General features: G+C 48.2%; 1 protein-coding gene across 1 annotated transcript in view; it reads right to left on the minus strand.

Moving 5' to 3' along the window:
- LOC138756661 (protein shortage in chiasmata 1 ortholog) overlaps positions 1 to 24,272 on the minus strand; it is a 241,433-nt gene that overhangs the window by 161,548 nt on the left and 55,613 nt on the right. Inside the window, exons 11-13 of the mRNA XM_069923047.1 lie at positions 10,620 to 10,739; positions 8,824 to 8,918; positions 522 to 764 (exon numbers count right to left, since the gene is read on the minus strand). Of these exons, the coding sequence (XP_069779148.1) occupies positions 522 to 764; positions 8,824 to 8,918; positions 10,620 to 10,739 (458 nt within the window). The remainder of the gene's footprint in view (positions 1 to 521; positions 765 to 8,823; positions 8,919 to 10,619; positions 10,740 to 24,272) is intronic.

The raw sequence follows: 24,272 nt of genomic DNA on the forward strand, positions 1-24,272 counted from the left end.
TTTATTTTTTCTCTTTTTATTTATTTTCTTGCTTTTTTCTTATTATATTTCTTTCTTTTCTTCACTTGTGGATTTTTGTTGAGGAAGGGGTTGGGGGTTGTATACCATCATGTATAATGGAAATGACATTAATATTTGATTATTGTATTTTGCTATGATTACATGTATGGATAAAAATTTTAATAAAATATTTTTTTTTAAACTTCAAAATAGACTATTATAACTGAATTAATTGTTGTTAGCAGACTATTTGTATCATTGTCTCCCAATAATATGTGTCTCTGTCAATTAGCAGATAAGAAACTAATGTTTGAGGACCAATTTATACCAGATCTATAAACACATATTTTAAAAATGTCATATCATAGAGAAGATTAACATGCAAAGTTTATGAATTTCTAGTGCTAATAAATCTAATAAGTACCTATTAATTATTATTTGTAAATAACAATGCATTCTTTTTACATCACAGTGATAATAGACATTTTAATGATGCAAAGGAATATAATCAGTGAACATACTTTCAAAATTAATTATGCTAACTGGTGAAAATTCTTCGAGGTTAGCAGTTGGCAATTCTTTTGTTTCAACATGACCTAAGTGCAGTTGCTCTGTTGCATGTCTTGGAATTGCAGCTATTTTCATATAATCTTCCCATAAACTTTTTACAGTAGCACTTATCTGTTCCTCTGGGGAGGCATTTAGCAGGTAAATTAACTCAGAACTTGATTTATGATGGAAGGCACAGTCTTTTATCTGAGGTTCTAAAAAAAAATAAACAGCAACTATTAAAAATATATTAAGAAAAAAACTAAGAAAACGTAATACAGAAAAGCTCAGTTCCTAGTTCCATTTTCTTTGCTCCGCACGTCGTTGTGCCTCATGAATGCGTTGAGACAGTGCACCACTGTCAAATTTAGTCAAGGCCTCTGGATCCTTAGGGTCGATGTCTTATCTATCTGCTCGTATTATCTGGTCCATTGTCTAAAATTAAGGTGATTAAATTGTGCTACCGATCAACCACAGCCGTTACACCCAAACTCCTCCCTCAGTTACTGCCTTGGAACCGGGCAAGCAATGCTGACACTCGAAGGTGATTAAAGCCTATTAATCTCGATTCTCTATAAGATTGTGGTTGTCTAAATTTGACAGTGATGCACTGCCTCAACGTATTCATGAGTCTCTGCAGCTTCCACCTTGAAGGCAATAATACAGGACACGTGCATGGCCGAGTTCTGCTCTGATTACATCAGATAGAGACTCCTGGAAAAGGGCGATTGGAGCCTGCAGGAAGTAGTGGACTTAGCTAAATTGCTGACAGTGCAACAATGAGCCAAAGCATTCTCTTTGGGCAATGTGACCGCTGTGTTGGGGACGCAGGCACAGCCATCTTGAGACATGGGGTCCCATGTCACTGCCGCCGCCACTGAGCACCAGAAGTGCTACTTCTGTGGGCACAGGAAGCACCCGTCAGAGCTCACCAGCCCAGCATACTCCATTTGCGGGAAGCAAGGTCACTACACGAAAGTGTGTAGGTCCCAACCTACCTCCAGCGATGCCGCTGCCATCTTGGGTCTCCCCATTTCTGACTTCACTCGGGCATCATTTCAAGTGGCTGGGGATGAATCAACGGGACCCCAGGGGATGACCAGCATCACTTCCGGCTCCACTCCTGGAGGCAAGGGATAGCACTGGATGTGCGACATGGGGGCAGCCATCTTGGTGAGTGCCCCTGAACCAACACAGTAGCGACTTGGACAGTGACCTGATGCTCGTCTCCATCGTCCTTGACCAACACAGCCCACACCAACTGGCCAAAGCCATGATGAGCATCGAGGTAAACAAACACACTACGAACAGTTTATTTGACACAGGAAGCACCAAGAGCTTCATCCACCTGGGTTCTGTACAGCAATACTTCCTTCGTTGTAACCCCGATGCAATGTAAGGTTTCCTTAGCCTCCAAATCCCACTCAGCCAAGATCAGTGGCTACTGTACCGTGACACAAACTATGCGGGGCACTGAGTACAAAAACTTTAAATTCCCGATCATGCCACACCTCTGCACGTCGGTCATACTGGGATTGGACTTCCAGTGCCAGCTAGAGAGCATTTGTATGCAGTTCAACATCCCCCACCTGCCCATCATGGTCTGCAACACCAAAGTCCTGAACCAACTGACCCCTCCAGAACACGACCTGTGACCTCTCTACTCTCTGGGTCCCACCACCGCCCGTTCAAAAACTTCACCCCCGACTGCGACCTGGTAGCCACTAAGAGCAGACGGTAAAGCCCCAGGGACAGAGCATTCATTAAAGTTGAGGTCAAATAACTCCTAGTAGAAGGGGTCATAGAACCCAGCACCAGCCCATGGGCAGCTCAAGTAGTGGTAGTAAAGAGCAGAGAGAAACAACGCATGGTCATTGAGTACATAAACTGGTTCACCCTGCTGGATGCTTAACTACTTTCCTGCATTGCCGACGTGGTCAATGAGATCACCCAGTTACCACCAGCTACCAATCTGGCCTGAGTACACCCCATGAACTGCTTTCAAGGCGGACGATCGCCTCTACCACTTCCCCCGCATCCCTTTCAGAGTCACCAACAGGGTCTCTATCTTCCAGAGAGAGATGGACCGCATAGTCGACGACTATGGATTCAAGTCCACATTTCCCTACGTGGACAATGTGACCACCTACTGCCATGACCAGTAGGACCATGACGCCAACCTCCACAAGTTTATCCAGACAGCCAAAAGCCTCATCTTGACCCATAATCAAAAGAAGTGCATCTTTAGCACTTCATGGCTGGCCATCCTGGGCTGTGTGGTGGAGAATGGTGTCATTGGACCAGACCCGGTCCACATGAATCCTCTGTCAGAACTCCCATTACCCCAGACTCTCAAGGTCCTGAAAAGGTGCTTAGGCTTCTTTTCCCCAATATGCCCAGTGGGTCCCTAATTATGCAGACAAAGCCCACCCCCTGGCGAAATCAGCCACTTTCCCCATTGGCAGAAGCCCAAACAGTGTTCACAAGCATCAAGGGTGACATCGCCAAGATGGTGATACACGCTGTGGATGAATCCATCCCCTTCCAGGTGGAGAGTGATGCGTCCAACTTCATCCTGCCCGCCATGCTCAACCAGGCGGGCATGCCCGTGGCAATTTTTTCCAGAACCATCCAGGGCCCTGAGCTCTGGCACTCAGCCATTGAGAAGGAGGCCCAAGCCATAGTGGAAGCTGTGTGCCATTGGAGGCACTACCTGGCCAGAAAACCATTCACCCTGCTGACTGACAACATGCTCTCGCTTTTATGTTCAACAACAAACAGAGGGGAAAAATCAAGAACGAAAAGATCCTGAGGTAGAGAATTGAGCTATCCACCTACAACTATGAGATCTTATACTGGCCTGGGAACATCAACGAGACTCCTGAAGCCCTGCACCAATGCACTGCTGGATTATCGCCAAGACCTCCACAACAACCTCTGCCACCCCGGAGTCACCAGGCTGTACCACTTTGTTAGATCCTGCAACCTCCTCAACTCAGTCGAAGACATCAGGGAGTTATCAAAGCCACCCGCCCTTTCGAGCAACTGAGCATGGACTTTAAGGGACCTCTCCCGTCCACCAACAGAAATGTATACTTCCATAACATAGTGAATGAATACTCCCGCTTCCCCTTTGCCATTCCCTGACCAGATACAACCACGGTCATGGTCATAAAAGGCTACGTGGCATCTTCACTCTGTTCAGATACCCCTGCTATATCCATAGCAACTGGGAGTCCTCCTTTATGAGTGAGGAGCTGCGCCAGTACTTGTTCACCAAGGGCATAGCCACAACCAAGATCGCAGGCTATAACCCCCCCCCTCCCCCCCAGGGAAATAGGCAGGTAGAGGGGGAAAATGCCACTATTTGGAGGGTGGTCCTCTTAGCCCTTAAATCAAAAGGACTGCCCACCTTCGAGTGGCAAAATGCCCTCCATGCTACTAGGTCCCTTCTCTGTATGGCCACAAACGCAACACCACATGAAAGGCTCTTTTCCTTCCCCAGGAAATTGGCATCCAGAACCACACTACCATCCTGGCCGATGAACCCTGGCCTGTGCTGCTTCAAAGGCACATCAGCCACCACAAAACTGACCCTCTGGTCAAGAAGGTCCACCTCCTCCACGCCAACTCCCAATACGCCTAAGTGGAGTATCAGGATGGTTGAAAGTACATAGTCTCCATCTTGGGCCTGGTGCGTGCAGGAGATCCCTCGACCAACCAAATTACCTCCCCTGGTAACCCAACCAAACAGCTCCACTATCGGCACCCAAATTCGCACCACAAACTCCAACCGACCTGAAAAGCACCACGGTACCAACCCCCCCTCAGCCACCGGAAGCACTGCCAGTTGCACAAGCCACTGCCCGGGAACTGACAGCTATGCCACAGCAGACGCTGTGACGGTTGCAACAACAGACAGGCTGAATCTGTAAAGGACTTTGAAGTATTGTGAAGCTGCCATGAACACTAAACCACACTATCCCTTAAAAATGAGGGGTGAATGTAGTGCTACCACTATGTGTATGTATGTACTGTATGGGCTGGCCCACCACCCCCCCCCCACCCCCTCGAACCTACGACTCCTCCCTCCCAGATATTCCCATAAAGGCTGCAATGCCCAAACCCCTGCTTTGGAACCAGGCCAGCAACATGCAAGCTGTGCTGACATTTTAAAGCCTATTAATCACAATTTTCTGTCTGAGTATGGTTGATTGGTAGTATAAGGACTTAGTGAGCTGATGTCAGGGTAATTAAATCAAGCACAAAACAAAGATGAATTGATAAACCAGATAAGTGTTCTTGGATCTTGATAATATAAATTTAGAAGTCATTCTATCTCCTGATTGTTTCCAAAAATCTTGCTCTTGACCTGTCCACTAACATTCTCAAAAAATTACATTTCCACTTTTTTTACTTTCATCTCAAAGACACATCACGACAAAGGCAAATGTAGAAACAAAATAAAGTTGGAGCTAGACAGATGCTTAATCATATTTAAAAAGTTGAATGACAGCAGCAGAAATCAGAAAACAAAAGGTAAAGGGTCTTTACAGCAACAGGTAAACCACAACCAGAATCAGAGTTGTCATGAACAAGTTACAAAATTTGTTTTGCGACAGCATCACAGTGCAAACATTCATATGAACTACCTCACAACAATAAAAATAGAGCATGAAAAGTCGAAGAAGGCAGTGTCATTGGTGCATTGATCAGCTGGAAAGAAGCTGACATTATACAGCTGAGTGCTCATCTTTAGGCTCCTGTACCCTTTTTCCAATAGTAGCAGAGTAAAGAGGTCATGGCCTGGAAGGTGGGGGTCCCTGAGTATAGAGTCTGTTTTCTTAAGACACTGCCTCTTGTAGATGTTCTCGATGGAGTGAAGCCTGGTGTCCATAATGTTACAGGCCGAGTTAACAACGCTCTGGAGTTTTATCTTGTCCTGAGCATTGGGACCTCCGTACCAGACAGTGAGGCAACCAAGCAGGATGGTCTCCACGGTACACCTGTAGAAGTTTTTGAGTTTTCTGTAATATATTGAATCTCCTCAAACACCTCACAAAGTATAGCAAATGGAGAACCTTCTTCGTGATTGCATCAACACGGAGGATGCAGAGGATCCTCGGAGATGTTGACACCCAGAAATTTAAAGTTCTTGACCCTCTCCCTACCAAGCCCTCAATGAGGATTGTATTGTATTCCCCTGACTTCCTCCTGAAGTCCACAACCATCTCCTTGGTTTTGCTAACATTGAGCGCAAGGTTGTTGGTACGACACCACTCAACGAGCTGATCTATCTCCCTCCTGTAGGCTTCCTCATTGCCCTTTGTGATTCTGCTGACAACTGTGGGGGGTCATGGGCAAATTTGTAGATGGCATTGGAATTGTGCCTGGCCACACAATCATGGGTGTATTCTGTAGTGAATAGAGCAGTGGGCCAAGCATGCATCCTCGAGGTGTGCCTGTGTTGAGAGTCAGTAAGAAGGAGACATTTTTTAAAAATTGTATTGACAGTCGTCTTCCAATGAAAAAGTCAAGGGTCCATCTGAAGAGGTCCAGGGTTTGGAGCTTCTTGACCAGCCCTGAGGGTATAATGGTGTTGATGACTGAGCTGTAGACTATTAAGAGCCACCATATGTATGAGTTAGTTTTTGAGGTGATCCAGAGCTGAGTAGAGAGCCAGCAATCTTGCATCTGCTGTGGAGTGATTGTGATGATCAGTGAATTGTAGTGGGTCCAGACTTAGGAAATGTTAATTCTGGCCATGACTAACCTCCCAAAGCACTTCATCTCAGTAGATGTTAGTGCTATTGGGTGGCAGTTGCTAAGGCAGCTTACACTACTCTCCTTGGGCACTGGGATGATTGATGCACTTTTGAAGCAGATGGAAGCCCCTGACTATGGCAATAGGTTGAAAATGTCCATGAACACTCTGGCGAGTTGGTTAGCAAGATTATAGGAACCCTGCCAGATTCACCCTCTTGAATGATGTTCTGACCTCAGTCTCAGACAGATATCACAGGGTCCTCAGTCTTTTCAGGGATTCTATTAGACACTGTTGGGTTCTCCTTCTCAAAGGGGTCATAGAAGGTGTTCAGCCCATCGGGTAATGAAGCATCACAGCCATCTATGGCAGTCACCCTTGTTTTCTTGGCTGTAATAGTCTGCATTCCCTGCTATAGCTGGCATGTATCTGTCTGTCTCCAGCTTCCTCTGGAATTGCCACTTTGCTTCAGATATAGCCTTCTACAGATCGTACCTGGACTTCTTGTAGAGATCTGGATCTCCAGCCTTAAATGCCCTTGATCATTCCCTCAGCAAGGCTTCTGGTTGGGAAACACTTGGTATGTGTGCGTGGGCACACACCTATCCACACAGGTCTTGATGAAATCGGTGACATATTTTGCAGATTCATTCAAGTCTAAGGAGAGATCTTGAATTATGGTCCAGTCCATTGATTCAAAGCAGTCCTGCAGATGCTCCTCTGCCACCCTCAACTGTACTTTTGACGTCTTAACTCCTGGTGTTGTGGTACTTTGTATCTGCTTGTATGCTGGGAGTTTAAATACAGCCAGGTGATCAGACTTGCTGAAGTGCAGTTGTGGTACGGCTTGGTAGGGTTTCTTCATGGTTGTTTAACAGTCGTCGAAGTTTGTTGGCTCCTCTGGTCTCACATATGACGTGTTGGTCAAGAAATCATGAGTTAAGAGATCTGTAATAAAGGAGGTTCTTTACAAAATGGACTAGCAACAGTCGAGATATGTTGGATATCATTCCTGAGGCAGAAATTGTGATGTGATGTTCTACCTCTTGAAAGAATTCTAGGAGTGCAATGGTGGGTTCAATCTGATGATTTCAAATCCAAAATTGTTTTGAAAGAACAACCTTTGACAAGAGGAGGTATTCTTTCAATCATACGCTCAATATATGATCCTTTGGGAATATTGGAACCGGTAGTATTAATAGCCAAGAAAATTCTGCAAGAATTGTGCAGAAGAAAATTTGGATTGGCTGAATCTATACCAGATTCCATCGCACAAGATTGGATGAATTGGATTGAGAGTCTTAAAATGCTAGAAAATTTTGAAATCAACAAATGTTTCAAAACTTAGACTTTGAAATTGCCACATTTGCTCAGTTACATCATTTTACTGATGCAAGCAAAGGTGGTTTTTGTACTTTCAGTTATTTAGTACTGCAAAATAACCAAGAGCGAGTACATTGTGGATTTATAATGGGAAAAGCCAGAGTGGCTCCATTAAAGACAGTCACCATACCTCAAATGGAAATGAATGCCGCTATTATGGCGAGAATTACAGATGGAGTTAGCAGATTCTATGTTTTGGACTGATAGTACATCAGTACTTAAATACGTTAATAACAAAACCATGTGGTTTCGTACCTTTGTGACTAACTGAGTTAATGAAATCGAGAAGGTTTTGCATGCTAAACCTGGACAACAACGAATGGCAGATTTGCCATAAGACAGTTTCACCTGATGAACCCCCATTTATATACGTAGGAGTTGATTATTTTGGTCCTTTGCAAGTAAAACAAGGAGGAAATGTTGAAAAACGATACAGAGCTATTTTTACCTGTTTGACTACGAGAGCAGTTCATATTGAAGTAGCGTCATCACTTGATACAGACTCTTTTATCATTGTTTTTTGACATTTTATCACCAGACATGGTCAAGTGAAGGAATTACATTCTGATAATGGATCTAATTTGGCTCCCCATAGAGGAATTGATCCCCAGTCTCATGCGTGACAGGCGGTGATACTAACCACTATACTAACAGAGCTGAGTGGAGAGCCAGCAATATTGTGCCTGCTGTGGAGCGATTGTGATGATAGGTGAATTGCAGTGGGTCCAGACCTTTACTTAAGTACGTGTTAATTCTGCTCATGACCAAATCTCTTAAAGCATTTCATCACACTAGATGTAAGTGCTACTGGTTGATGGTCATTGATGGTCACCCCTGCCTTTCTTGGGCACCGAGATGATTGATGCCCTTTTAAAGCAGGTAGGAACTTCTGATTGCAGCAGTAAGAGGTTACATAGACTTTTATTGGGTTTCACATTTTTATTGTGCAAAAATATGAGTTTTTCTCTATTCCAATATCTTCAGAAAATTTTATGCTCCAATCAAACCTTTAGTTACATGCAACATTTTGTTTCTTTGCATGGAATAGCCACCTTCTCCAGCATGATAGTTTAAAAAAATTAGTTTTTAAAAAAGTGACAGTCAAACATAATATTTGAATTCCTTACCTCTGAATCTTAGAGATGAAAAAGAACTGTAGAACTTTTCTGACTGCCATATTTGAAACTCCAGAAAATCCTTTGTTACTACCGTAAAAATTGAACTGCGAGTGAAATAAAACTAAGCTTTATTGATAGTTCTTGCATTGCACAAAAATTTAGTCCTCAAAATGCTCAGTGTAAAAAGAAATCATGATCTGCATACTAGATGTTGTGCATTTATGTACATTAAATATCAGAAAACTTTTAAATGAATAACCGAAAGATTTACCAAAATTTAACTGAAATCCATAGAGCACAATATATGGATAAACGGGTGAGAATAAAGATTATCCTCAGTCCATGACAGAAGTTCAATTTCTACACAAAAATAGGCTGCATGTCATAAGAAAATCAACCTCACTTGAAGGACATGAAAGCTAGAAAGTGTGCAGAAGAGATTTAGCAGGACGTTACCTGGATTGGAGAACATGTTTTATGAAGCAAGATTAACAGATCTATAGCTTTTCTCTTTGGAGTGAAGAAGGACAAGAGGTAACTTAATAAAGGTCTTTCTACAAGGTCTATTACAGGGATAGATAGGGTGGAGAGTCAGCACTTTTTTTCATGGGGCAAAAGTAGTAATCAGCAGAGGACACATGCACAAAGTGAGGGGAGATGTCAGGAGTAAGTTTTTTTTAAAATACACAGAAAGTAGTGGGTGGCTAGAATGCATTTTTGGGGTGGTGCTGGAGGTTGGTACAATAGGGGCATTTAAAAGACTCTTAGACAGGCACATAGATGCAAGAAAAATACAGGATTATGGGTTTGAGGTAGGGAAGGTTTAGTTTGTTGAGTAGGTTTGTATAGGTTGGCCTGTACAGTGCTCTAATGTTCTAGATTCTATAAAGTTAGAGAATTTTGTGCTGAATCCAGAAGGCTAGACAGATGAGGTGTGGTTTCTCAAGATTGTGTTGGACCTCACTGTAACTGCATAGAAAGCTACAGACCAATTGGGTGTAATTGAGTGGCATAGGCTTGTGGGACAAAATGGCCTTTTACTGAGTATGTGTACATTTATGTCTAAACATGTTATTGATTTTAAGTAAAAAGTCAAGTTAGTTGAGGTTGCTACTTATAGGCCATTTCATGTCAGGCCTCCAGCTGAAGGCCGATTATAAGAGCAGATCTAAAACTTAAAACTTACCTTTCAGACAGCAGCCCTAAAAGAAGTGCCTCGTAGCGCCCTTCAGAGCCGATGGAGGTGGGGCAACTGGTGCTGTAGCACCACCTATCATAAATACGCAGCAGAGCAATGGCTGTCTTCCCTACTCATAATCCCCCACACAGTTGGAACCCCTGTGGTTCCCAGAACAGTTCCAGCTATGTGGAGGATTATGGGTAGGGAAGAAAGCATTGCTCTTCTGTGTTTTGAGGCGCAGAAAGTGACCCCAAAAGCTGAAGCAGCCAGTGTGGCTGTCACAGCCCACACCGGCCACCCCCTGATGGCTCTCGCCCATTGCCCCTGCCTTGAGGGGGTCATGGAGGGAGAGGGGTGAGTGTGGAGATGGGTTGCAGGCTGACGGTATCATCAGCCTGCCTCCAACCAGTCGCTTGCAGCGGCTATACATTCAGGTCAGGCGACGGACCGAGAAGGATTGGAATCAGCGCCTCAGAGCTGGCCACGACGTATTTTACGTCTTTAGCCATAAGGGTAAAGAACCTCTGCCTTTACAGATGGGTGATTTCCCTGCTTTTCTCAGATTGTTTGCTTTATTTAGTATGTAAGAACTATAAATTTGCTTATACAAAAGTTTTATACTTACTCGAGAGATGGACAAAATTCCTCTTCATGCAGTTCTTTGGTTGATAAAGTAATTTCTACACAATTTGAACATGGAAGAGTCAATGGGGTTTCTATTTCCAAATTTCCATAAATGTTGCAGCTACCTATAAACAAATTTAATTCAGTTAAAATTTTCAGTTAACTAATAATGTCAGAAAGTAATTTTTCCCTTTCCAGTTCTAAATGTGATGTATCACATTTAATTAAAGTACAGCAAATGGATGGTCAAAGCACTGGATATGTTTCAAAAATGCTGCCTCCATAAAATCCTCCAAATTCACTGAATGGTAGGGAAATCAACAAGCATTGAGACTGATTATACTCAACCAGCTCCAAACAGCCAAATCATCTGCATTTAGACACCAAGCATTCTACTCAATGCTCTATCATAGTCAGTGAATTTCAAAAAGAAATGCTTTAAAGATGCTCTCAATTCATAGCTAAAAAAAAGACTGCATGATCAAGGGAATCCTTAGTCCACCTTTGCTCTAAACGGCAGTAAAACTTCTAGGAAGGCACCCAGCACTTTGACTCTCCAGTGGGAGCAAATAGAGCACAAACACAAAAAGGAGAGGAAAGACAGAAAATCTAAAGAAATGATCCACCTATCTCATTAAGCTCCACCTGCCCCATCTATGGCAAAGTCTGTTGATTATGCATTGAATTTATAAGTTGCTGTAGAACCCAAAAAACTGTAATGGATACAAAGTTATCCTCAATCCCAAGGGACAAGCCAACAAGGTAAAAATTTCAAATATACCCAAACTAACCTCAAACATTAACTCAATTTATGTTTCCACTAGTGTTCCCTGACCTGCCAAGTCTTTCCAATTTTCTGTTTTTGTTTCATGAATGAGCTTGTACAACGAGCACCAATATCAGATCTGCTCTGGAGATCATCACTGCCTACGTTAAAATGATCCTTTCCCAATATCTCTCTGAAACCAGACTTCCACCCTCACAACAACCCTGTCATTTCATTCTCAAAGAACCCTAAAAAATGTCATTAAAGCACGTCAAGTCTACAGATTCAGATTTATTGTCGAAGTACATGCATGACATCACATATGTGATTCCCTTTTCCTGCAGGTGTGGCAGAATTACCACTAATTTATAGTGCTGTGGTGGCGTACATCCTCATGGCAAACCGGCCCTCCTTGTATTGCCACGTGGTGGGGCAGTCATGGGGAAATGGCGTCGTCAGAGGTTTCTCTCTGACTCCAGCATCCCTTCCAGCACGCACCCTGGGCAGCAATTATGATGTCACAATGCACCAGGTGACTGAGCTCATGCTGCCCTTAAAGGGGCATGATGAATTTGAATAAAATGTCATTAATGACCCACAACATGGTGGCTGTGTTTCTTCCACTGCTCACACCGTCACAGTGGTGACCCCTACGAGCCTAGATGCTTTTCTGGACTCAAAACACTGTGGATTCAGCAGAGGTTAATGCTGCCTCCATCAAGCTCCCCCCCTTTTAGACCCACTGACCGAGAATGTGGTTCGGGCAGGCGGAAGCACAATTTCAACTCCGCAACATCTCCTCAGATGGCACGATGTTCTATCATGTCGTGAGCACTCTGGACAAAGATATGGCAGCGAGGGTGGATGACATCATCCACCACCCCCTGGCTACTGGCAAGTACACCGCCCTAAAAGACCTGCTGCTTGGAACTTTCGGGCTAACTCACCGGCAATGGACTTCCAGGCTCCTTCACCTAAATGGGCTTGGGGACTGTAGTCTGTCAACGCTGATGGACAAAATGCTGGCCCTGGCGGAAGAGCACAAGCCTTGTTTCTCTTCCACCAGATATTCCTGGAACAAATGGTGGAGGACACCCAGCAGCTCCTCACAGATGAAGACTTCTTGAACCCAAGGAGAGCAGCAGCCCATGAGGATGCACTCTGGCGTATAAAGAGGGGGAACAAGGCAGCTCTCAACCAGGTAGCATGACCAGGAGCCAGCCGACCGCAAGCCACTCCCAAGACCAAGCAAGAAGAGGGCCAGTCGACCTGGTGTTTCTACCACTAGCGCTGGTGAGTGCAAGCCCGTAAGTGCCACCAGACCTGCAGGTTTCAGGGAAATGACCAGACCAGCCGCCGTTGATGGCTGCAACAGCTGGCCACACAAACAGCCTCCCTCATGTGACGGACAGATCCACTGGCCGCCGATTCCTGGTGGACACAGGGGCTGAGCTCAGCGTCCTTCCCCGCCACAGCATTAGAAACTCAACCCGATCTCGAGATCCAACCCTGAGGGCAGTCAACGGCTCCACCATCAGGACCTACGGCACCCGCAGGGCACAGATCCAGATCGGGAAGGAGAAGTTCCACTGGAGGTTTGTCCTAACCTCCGTGGGCACCGCGATGTTAGGGGCCGACTTCTTCAGAGTTCACAGCCTACTGGTTAACATGAAAGGCAAAAGGCTGGTCAAAGCCCGAACGTTCCACTCCACCCGACTGGACACAGCAGAAGCCCGCAGGCGCAAAATTGCCACCATAGCCACCGCAAGGGATGAGTTCGACGAGATCCTCCACAAATTCCCCACCTTCTTAGAGGCATGGTTCAATGCCGCCCTGACCCAGCATGGGGTCTTCCACCACATCGCCACATAGGGCCCCCTGCTGCAAGCTAGACCCAGACATCTACTGCCCAAGAAGCTCCAGCAGGCAAAGGAGGAGTTCTCCAGGCTCCAGGAACTGGGAATTGTCCGCCGCTCAGACAGCACCTGGGCATCGCCACTCTATATGGTCCTGAAATTATCTGGGGGCTGGAGACTGTGCAGGGACTACTGTCAGTTGAACGACGCAACCACTCCCAACAGGTACCCAGTGTCTCATGTACAGGACTTCTCCACCAACATCCACAGCGTGCGGATCTTCTCCAAAGTGGACCTCGTGCGGGGATACCATCAGATTCCGGTGCATCCAGACAACGTGGGGAAGAAGGCCATTATCACCCCTTTTGGCCTCTTTGAGTTCCTGCTTATGCCCTTCGATCTAAAGAACGCGGCCAAAATGTTTCAGCGCCTCATAGACACGGTTGGAAAAGACATGGACTATGTGTTCATTTACCTGGATGATATTTTTATTGCCATTTGCAACCACAATGAACACAAAGCCCACCTCTGCACACTCTTTGCCCGGCTGGTGGACTTTGGCCTAACGGTCAATGCGGCCAAATGCCAGTTCAGCAAGGAGTCCCTCTAGTTCCTGGGGCACACCATTTCGGCGGCTGGGGCCGCACTGGCACCGGAGAAGGTAGTGGCTGTTCAACGATTCCCCAAACTCTCCACCCTGAAAGGCCTCCAATATTTGCGGGATGGTGAACTTTTACCAACGTTTTATCCCCAGAGCCACGCGCACCATGCACCCATTGTTCGCGCTCAAGGCCATCAAAGAAAAGACTTTATCTTGGTCAGAGGAGGAGGACAGGGCTTTCATCGCGACAAAGGAGGCTCTAGCCAGTGCCATGGTGCTGGTGCACCTGCGGCTGGAGGCCCACATGGCGCTCTCCGTGGATGCCTCAGCTACGGCACTGGGGGGGGGGGGGGTTCTGGAACAGTGGCTCGATGGACAACGGTATCCACTGGCCTTTTCTAGCAAACAGCTGTGCCCGCTGGACCTCAAATACTACACCTTCGACTGGGACCTCCTGGCACTGCTACTTCCTCTAGGTCAGACCCTTCACAGCCTTCATGGATCACAAGCCCCTCACTCAAGCACTGGCAATGGCCAAGGATCCGTGGTCCACCAGACAGCAGTGCCACCTCTCGTACGTGTCGGAGTTCATGACCGACATCCGACACAGGGCCAGCAAGGACAATGTAGTGGCGGGTGTGTTCTCCCGTCCAGCCATCAACACTCTTGCGACCAGCCTGGATTACAAGCAACTGGCTCAGGCACTGCCATCTCAGGCCTCAAACTCAAGGTTTGCTCTGCGACATCTCAATGGGCACGCTGCACCCAGTGGTCCCGCCACACTGGAGGGTGAAGGTCTTCAGTCTGATCCACGTCCTCACTCACCCAGTGGTAAAGACAATCGTGCAGATGGTCACGGAGCAGTTTGTGTGGCCAGGAACTGTACCAGGTGCCAAGGTCCAGCGACACACGCAAACCCCCATCCAGAACTTTGACCCAGCAGTTCACAGATTCCAGCACATCCACATTGATGTCGTCGGGCCCCTGCCAGTGTCCAAGGAAGCTTGTAACCTCTTCTCGGTGATGGATCAGGCCACAATGTGGCCGGAGGCCATCCCGATTAAGGAGGCCTCCAAGGAGACGTGCGCCAGGACTCTGGTCAGCCAATGGATTGCCCGTTTCGGAGTCCTGGCACACATCACTAGCGACAGAGGGGTGCAGTTCATGTCTGCCCTGTGAACTCAGATGGCGAAGCTCCGGGGGCCAAGCTCCATCACACCACAGCATACCACCCGCAGTCCAACAGGATGGTGGAGAGGTTCCACAGGCACCTGATCGCATCACTTATGGCCAGACTCTTTGACCAGACTGGGCAGATGAACTACCCTGGTTCCTTCTTGGGATTAGGATGGCACCCAAGAAGGACCTGCAAGCTTCAGCAACAGAGATGGTCTATGGTGCACCACTTTCCCTGCCAGGTGAGATTTTCAGCCCAGACCCAGACACCACGGCCACCAACAAATATCTGCTGGTGGACCTATGTAGGCGACTGGCCTCCCTAGCTCCCCCACCACTGGCCACCACAGGACCCAGCCGTTTCATCTCCCCAAAGAGCTAGACTCAGCCCAGTTCGTTTTCGTGTGGAGAGGACCACAAGGTTCACCGCTACAGCGACCGTACGAGGGGCCATACAAAGTCTTGCACCAGTTTGGCGAAATCTTCATCCTGGACGTTAGGGAGAGAGAGGAACTTTTTACAGTGGACCGCCTGAAGGTGGCCCATCTGGACTTATCACAGCTGGTGCAGACGGCTACGCGCAAGTGCCGGGTTTGGCCACCAAAGCAACAAGATGGATAGCCAGTTCTGGGGAGTTTTGTGTGGCAGCACACATCCTCATGGCGAACTGGCCCCGCTTGCATTGCCACATGGAGGAGCAGCCATGGCGAAATGTGTCGTCAGAGGTTTCTCTCTGACTCCAGCATCCCTTCTAGCGTGCACCCTGGGCAGCAATTATGATGTCACAATGCACCAGGTGACCAGGGGCATGCTGAATTTGAATTAAAAAAGTTGTTAACGACCCTCAATGTGGTGGCTGTGTTTCTCCCACTGCTCACACCGCCACAGTGCAAAAATAAACTGTACACAGTGTAATAAAGAACTGTAAACAGGTAACAAATGTAAGCAAAATGACTATGCAATGCAGAGAGAACAAAAAGAAAAATTAATCAAGTGCACAAGTTAGAGTCCTTAAATTACTCTCTTCTGCTTTTTCCATCGCCACTTCATTCCAGGAAATGCTTCCCTTTATTCCGGAACATGTGCTGTGTAAAAAGCACGGAACTAGATTGAGGGTGACTTTCCTGTTCTGTTTTTTTTCTCCTAGACCCCTTGCAATTTTCCCGGATCGTCTGCAGTGTAAACTCAGCTAATGGTACAGTCAACGTTAACGCAGTCCCACCTCTTTAGATACCGTCATTAGGTAAGTCCTTATGTCGATGTATTTAACTGCATTTTGTGCAAGGTTAATATATGTGGATTGGCAGTTGACACGCGTTTCATTTGCTGGGACAGAGCATCTCAAATGCCACTGCTCAACGCCCTGCCAAAGGGGAATGTTAAAAATGGTTAACAATTTACCAGGCATCTAATTGGGACATCAGACAGGCAAGGGTCAGAACCAGTGTGTTGGACAAAGAGGAAAGCAAGGTATGTCCCAATCAAGGAGACATCTCGCTAAACCATGAGGTACAAATAAAGGAAATGTAATGTACACAATCCTCAGACGAGCAGATCTATACGTCTCGCCAATGACACTGGTCGGCAAGGGATCTGACTCCTGTCTGTCCTCCTTGCTTCATTAGTGTTCAAAATACTGGTCACATGTCTAAAGCCACCTGCTACCCTCCATGCTCCCAACACCTCTGGGAAGTCAGGGTCCGAACTGATGGCACTGCCTCAGAATTCACGGCCACGATTGGCTGGTTTATCTCTGTCTCTATTTATTTAGTAATTCTTTGATGAAATAAACCTTAAGAGCTGGTAAACAGGGACAATTCCTCAAAGAAGCTCACAGCACTCAATGAAGCAACAACACTCGGGTGTGACATTCAATTATCAGAATTTTGTTTCACCGTCTGGTTATTATCAGTCTTGCCAATATCATGAAAGATATCCTGACTTCAGATCCTCCCTGGTGGCGAAACCTTCATGTTTATTACACCATTACTTTGCAAGAAGTAACACTTCTTTTGTTTCAGTAAACACAAATAAAAGAACTGGCATAGGGTGAGAAAAAAAAAGATGGGATGGGATGGTAAGTAAAATAGAAGGAAACAAGGAAAGGACATGTTTGCAATGGGGATTTAGACATGGAAAGGAGCAACTCAAAGGATGTGTACTAGATTAATATCTTTCAGAAGGGCTGGAGAAGGAGGAGGCGAGTGCAGTGGCACTCGATAATGACACAATGATGTTGCACGTCCCACCACTTTACGTTCCCCAAGGTCTGAATGCTGAATAAAATGGCAGACTGAAACAGAGATTTGCAGATTTTGGTTGTTCCAGTGTGAACAACCAATGCCAGCATATCAGAGGTTATTCATAATGGAAATATCCCATGAAAGCTGTGTAACAATAATATCTATTCAGTTTGTCACTGAGGAGTCTGATGGTGGAGGGATAGCAGTTTTTCCTGAACCTGGTGGCGTGAGTCTTGTGGCACCTATACCTTTTCTGATGGCAGCAGCGAGAACAGAGCATTTGCTGGGTGGTGTGGGTCTTTGATGATTACTGTTCTCTGTAGATGTACTCAATACTACATGTATAATGTACTCAAGGGCATCCCTTGCATCAAAGCTGGGTCTGGCCATTCTCAGATATTAACTTTATCTCCTGTAATATAATCAATGCTTACAATTTTAAATTAAACTCACATTTATCTAATATGTCTCTAAATTATAATCAAACCCTTCCCTCTAAACAAGGTTAACTTATATCAATAACATACATATGAAATGAATGACAATATCCAGAAATCAGACAATGCATCTCAGGAGCATCCAAACACCTTAATTCTTTAAATTATGATAGTAATCCATGAATGTGCTTCACATCTTATGAAAATTAAACTTTACATTTTTATTATATCTGATTTTTTTTCTCATCCTAGGAAAGACATGATATCATGTAACCATTGAATATGAGTTGGTGGAGTGTTGTCTTACCACATTTTATAAAAATTGCCTGTCTAGCTATCAGAGGTAAAAGCTAAAATTCCCTTTTGAGATGAAGTCAATAATATATATTATTCTTGCAAAAAAAAACCAATTAAGGGGTATGGTTCTAATTTGATCTTAAAAATCACTGATAACGTTTGAAAAATGTTTTTCCAAAATTTTTCTAAACTAGGCCAAACCCAAAACATATGGATCAATGAAGCCTTAATTTTTTTTTTTTTTACACATCACATAATGGACAAATATCAGAATAAAACTGAGATCATTTAACTCTAGATATATGTACTCTGTTCACCACTTTGAATTGCAACAATATCATGCACAGAAAAAACTCATCCCAGTCCTCATCTGTGAGTGATAAATTCAGATCAAGTTCCCAATCAGACTTTCTTTTCCTGCTGTTAACAATCAGCTCCTGAGTTTTGGTGACATTGAGTTCAAGGTTGTTATTGGTGCACCATTCAGGCAAGTTTTCAATCTCCATCCTGTATGCAGAATCATCCCCTTCCTTTATACAACCTAATACTGTGGAATCGACAGCAAATTTGTAGATGGTGATATTGTCGTATCAAGCTACACAGTAGTAGGTATAAAATGAGTAGAGAAGAGGACTGCTCCGGTACAGATGGAGAAATTGTGGAGAAGTTCTGACCAATCCTCACTGATTGTGGTCTGGAGGTGAGAAAATCCATGATCCAATAACACAGTGAGGTGTTAACTCCAAGGTCTTGGAGTTTCCTGATCAGTTTTGAGGAGATGATGATGTTAAATGCCAAACTATAGTCAATAAATAGCATCCATCTTGGCTGGCTAGGTGTTCCAGGGCTTTGTGTTGAGCCAGTGAGATGGGCATCCACTGTAGACCTGTTACTACGATAGGTGAACTGGAATGATTCCATGTCATCACTCAGACAAAAGCTGATAGGCTTCATCACCACCCTTTAAAACACCATCACTGTTGATGTAAGTGCTACTGGTCGATAATATTAAGACAGATTACTACACTCTTCTTGGGCACCAGTAAAATTGAAACAGGTGGGTACTACACCCTACTGGAGTGAAATATTAAAGATATCTGTGAATACATTGGTAAGTTTGTCAGCACAGATCTTTAATACTTAGCCAGTTACTCCATCCAAGCTGGATGCTTTTCTTGAATTCACTCTCCAGAAGGCAGTACACATGTCATCGTCAGATATGGACAGGATGGGATCATCAGGGGATGTGTGGGTATGGAGGGGTAGCTCTTCACTGTTACTGTTGTCAAATCTGGCCTAGAAGGCATTGAGTTCCTCTGGGAGAGAAGCTTTGCCGGCTGTTACTTGATTAATTTTGATCCTCTATACAACTTCCTCAATGATGAATTCCATTAATTTCCTAATGGCTGATCTCCTTAGTCTCATGCTTTCTTTCCCCTTTATTGAATTAACATGATAAATTTGCAGCTTTTTTTAATTTACTGGAACTTTTCCAGAACCTATTTAGTATTGGAAGATCACAATCAATCAATTCACTGTCTCTATATTAATACTCCAGTCTAGAAAGCTGTTGAGCGACAGTTCAGACTCCAGTCCAGTTGCTTTCAGAGTACCTTTTTTTTTTGATCAGTGAATCTTTGTTCCACTTAATAATGCCCCATTTGGCTCATTACTTTTTACATTCATTTAAATTGGAATACTTCTGCCACCTGCTGGCTGAGGAAGATGGTCAGGACTGACTCAGTGCTCCTTTTTCACTCTCAGGCTCTTGGTTCTTCTGCTCTCTAAACTAACCAATGTCCCAGTTCCCTTGCTCCTTTAAAACTCACTCGGTTCTGTTTTCCAAGTTCCTTTTAAATTTTTTTCCCCTCCCACTGCTGTCAAACTTACTGGGTTTATTGGAATGTTATTATGATAACAGTGTAACATATAAATAATTTTGATTTAATTTTAATGATACAACACAGCAGAAGGTCCTTCTGGTCCATGAAATCCATGGTGACCAATTGCACCCAATTAACCCATGTTTTGAAGAGAGTAGGAAACTGGATCACCCAGAGAAAACTGATGCAGGTCACAGCGAGAATGTTCAAATTCCTTACATTGGATTCGAACCCAGGATTGTTGGTACTCCAATAACATTGCACTACCTGTAATGCTAATCAAGGCACTCAAAATTGTGAATTAAAAGTATTAATTGGACTAATATTCAATAGTCCAGAAATCTGCTAATCCAGCACGAAAGTCCTAAGCATGCATGTTTATCAGAGTTTTTACTGCATCACAGACCCTGAGAAGAGTTTCAGGCCAAATATCCTTATGAATGTTAAAACTTCATATTTCTACTTCTATAAAATTGCCTAATTACCCATCACACCTCATTTATTACAAAAATCCTCAACTATGCCTCGATTTATATATGGTACTGCACCTCTGAATAAAGGAAGTCGACAAAATTTCGATTTTAAATCAGAGAGTTGTTTAAGGACCAACTGGAATCCAGGACCAACATGTTCTAATGAGAAAGAAGGATAAGGTAAGAAATCTTCGATAATAAGAGAGGTCGTGGACTTGGTTCAAGAAGGAAAAGGAGACATACTGTAAAGTTGTGGTGTGTGGTGAAACCACTATTGTACATATTTATTATATGTAAATTACATGACCTTTCCTGATTGACCCTGCTCTCACTAGACCCTTTCAGGCTGCCGTGTAAAATGGGCTTAACAGGCAGTTTGCCTGGTTATTGCCCCACTCATGCAGCAGTTTGAAAGGGTCTGACCCAGTCAGTTGTCCAAACCCAACCAGGTCCCTGAACTATCTCAGAGGTAGTCAGGGAACCCAGTTAAATAACCAGGGTGTGTCCTCCAAAGGCTTAAAGAGCAAAATGGCTGACCCAGTTACTCCTGTGACATCAGCATTTGCACACTGGCATCACAGGGAAACCCCTGGGTGAAGTGCCTGCTTTGATCGTGTGGAGGGAAAAAGGGGTTGCTGCCGCAAGGCCCAGGGTGGGGGATGGGGAGGAGAGGTCGCTGCTTTGAGGAGGAGAGAGGGGGGCCACAATAGGGGGGAGTAAAATCAATGCCATGGGGGGGGGTCGCTGCTGGGGGGGGAGAGAGGGGTCGCTGCTGGGGGGGGGAGAGAGGGGTCGCTGCTGGGGGGGGGAGAGAGGGGTCGCTGCTGGGGGGGGGAGAGAGGGGTCGCTGCTGGGGGGGGGAGAGAGGGGTCGCTGCTGGGGGGGAGAGAGGGGTCGCTGCTGGGGGGGAGAGAGGGGTCGCTGCTGGGGGGGGAGAGAGGGGTCGCTGCTGGGGGGGAGAGAGGGGTCGCTGCTGGGGGGAGAGAGGGGTCGCTGCTGGGGGGGAGAGAGGGGTCGCTGCTGGGGGGGAGAGAGGGGTCGCTGCTGGGGGGGAGAGAGGGGTCGCTGCTGGGGGGGAGAGAGGGGTCGCTGCTGGGGGGGAGAGAGGGGGGGGAGAGAGGGGTCGCTGCTGGGGGGGAGAGAGGGGTCGCTGCTGGGGGGGAGAGAGGGGGGGGAGAGAGGGGTCGCTGCTGGGGGGGAGAGAGGGGGGAGAGAGGGGTCGCTGCTGGGGGGGAGAGAGGGGGGGAGAGAGGGGTCGCTGCTGGGGGGAGAGAGGGGGGGAGAGAGGGGTCGCTGCTGGGGGGGAGAGAGGGGGTGAGAGAGGGGTCGCTGCTGGGGGGGAGAGAGGGGGGGAGAGAGGGGTCGCTGCTGGGGGGGAGAGAGGGGGGGGAGAGAGGGGTCGCTGCTGGGGGGGAGAGAGGGGGGGAGAGAGGGGTCGCTGCTGGGGGGGAGAGAGGGGGGGAGAGAGGGGTCGCTGCTGGGGGGGAGAGAGGGGGGGAGAGAGGGGGGGAGAGAGGGGTCGCTGCTGGGGGGGAGAGAGGGGGGGAGAGAGGGGGGGAGAGAGGGGTCGCTGCTGGGGGGGAGAGAGGGGGGGAGAGAGGGGGGGAGAGAGGGGTCGCTGCTGGGGGGGAGAGAGGGGGGGAGAGAGGGGGGGAGAGAGGGGTCGCTGCTGGGGGGGAGAGAGGGGGGGAGAGAGGGGGGGAGAGAGGGGTCGCTGCTGGGGGGAGAGAGGGGGGGAGAGAGGGGGGGAGAGAGGGGTCGCTGCTGGGGGGGAGAGAGGGGGGGAGAGAGGGGGGAGAGAGGGGTCGCTGCTGGGGGGGAGAGAGGGGGGGAGAGAGGGGGGGAGAGAGGGGTCGCTGCTGGGGGGGAGAGAGGGGTCGCTGCTGGGGGGGAGAGAGGGGTCGCTGCTGGGGGGGAGAGAGGGGTCGCTGCTGGGGGGGAGAGAGGGGTCGCTGCTGGGGGGGAGAGAGGGGTCGCTGCTGGGGGGGAGAGAGGGGTCGCTGCTGGGGGGGAGAGAGGGGTCGCTGCTGGGGGGGAGAGAGGGGTCGCTGCTGGGGGGGAGAGAGGGGTCGCTGCTGGGGGGGAGAGAGGGGTCGCTGCTGGGGGGGAGAGAGGGGTCGCTGCTGGGGGGGAGAGAGGGGTCGCTGCTGGGGGGGAGAGAGGGGTCGCTGCTGGGGGGGAGAGAGGGGTCGCTGCTGGGGGGGAGAGAGGGGTCGCTGCTGGGGGGGAGAGAGGGGTCGCTGCTGGGGGGGAGAGAGGGGTCGCTGCTGGGGGGGAGAGAGGGGTCGCTGCTGGGGGGGAGAGAGGGGTCGCTGCTGGGGGGGAGAGAGGGGTCGCTGCTGGGGGGGAGAGAGGGGTCGCTGCTGGGGGGGAGAGAGGGGTCGCTGCTGGGGGGGAGAGAGGGGTCGCTGCTGGGTGGGAGAGAGGGGTCGCTGCTGGGGGGGGAGAGAGGGGTCGCTGCTGGGGGGAGAGAGGGGTCGCTGCTGGGGGGGAGAGAGGGGTCGCTGCTGGGGGGGAGAGAGGGGTCGCTGCTGGGGGGGAGAGAGGGGTCGCTGCTGGGGGGGAGAGAGGGGTCGCTGCTGGGGGGGAGAGAGGGGTCGCTGCTGGGGGGGAGAGAGGGGTCGCTGCTGGGGGGGAGAGAGGGGTCGCTGCTGGGGGGGAGAGAGGGGTCGCTGCTGGGGGGGAGAGAGGGGTCGCTGCTGGGGGGGAGAGAGGGGTCGCTGCTGGGGGGGAGAGAGGGGTCGCTGCTGGGGGGGAGAGAGGGGTCGCTGCTGGGGGGGAGAGAGGGGTCGCTGCTGGGGGGGAGAGAGGGGTCGCTGCTGGGGGGGAGAGAGGGGTCGCTGCTGGGGGGGAGAGAGGGGTCGCTGCTGGGGGGGAGAGATGGGTCGCTGCTGGGGGGGAGAGAGGGGTCGCTGCTGGGGGGGAGAGAGGGGTCGCTGCTGGGGGGGGAGAGAGGGGTCACTGCTGGGGGGGAGAGAGGGGTCGCTGCTGGGGGGGGGGGAGAGAGGGGTCGCTGCTGGGGGGGAGAGAGGGGTCGCTGCTGGGGGGGAGAGAGGGGTCACTGCTGGGGGGGAGAGAGGGGTCACTGCTGGGGGGGAGAGAGGGGTCGCTGCTGGGGGGGGAGAGAGGGGTCGCTGCTGGGGGGGAGAGGGGTCGCTGCTGGGGGGGAGAGGGGTCGCTGCTGGGGGGGAGAGAGGGGTCGCTGCTGTGGGGGAGAGAGGGGTCGTTGCTGTGGGGGAGAGAGGGGTCGTTGCTGTGGGGAGAGAGGGGTCGCTGCTGTGGGGGAGAGAGGGGAGGGGTCGCTGCTGCGGGTGGGGGGGGTAAGAGCAAGAGTGGGGGGCCACGAACTGTCACGGATGCCATTCTGGTTGTGTCAGCTCAACATTTGCAGCTGTAGAACGTTGCTGGGGAGGGTGTACAATTGATGGGGTGGGAGTTGATTGACGGTGGGGGTCGTGACTGATAGGGGAGAGGGTGACTGGGAGGGGATGGGGACTGACGGTGGGTAGGGACTGATGGGGGTGGGGGGTGGTGACTGACGGCCAGTGGGAGGGAGACGACTTACCGATAGTTCCTGTGAGTGTGTGAAGCGTCACTTACCGCTTCATTGCAGGGACAGGTTCTCCCTTAAATCGTCAGGTTGGCAATTTAATGGGTCAATCCCCCACAGCTTAAAAGGTGCTAGAAGGTCCCAGGAGGGCTACCCAGATGCTGCAGCTTAAAAGTGCCTACTAGCTGGCTATTGACTCCTCCCCTTTCTTCCCCATAAAGGATGTCATGCCACAAGCCTGCCCCCAGTTCGTGTCCGCATCAGTGTGAGTGTGAGTGAAAAACACAGGGATGCTGCCCATCTCTTGCAAATAAAAGCCTTCAGTTTTGATAACTTCAGTCTTTGTGCAATTGATCGTGCATCATTTTTATT

This window comes from Narcine bancroftii, chromosome 1 (genome assembly GCF_036971445.1).
Source record: "Narcine bancroftii isolate sNarBan1 chromosome 1, sNarBan1.hap1, whole genome shotgun sequence".
Lineage (NCBI taxonomy): Eukaryota > Metazoa > Chordata > Chondrichthyes > Torpediniformes > Narcinidae > Narcine > Narcine bancroftii.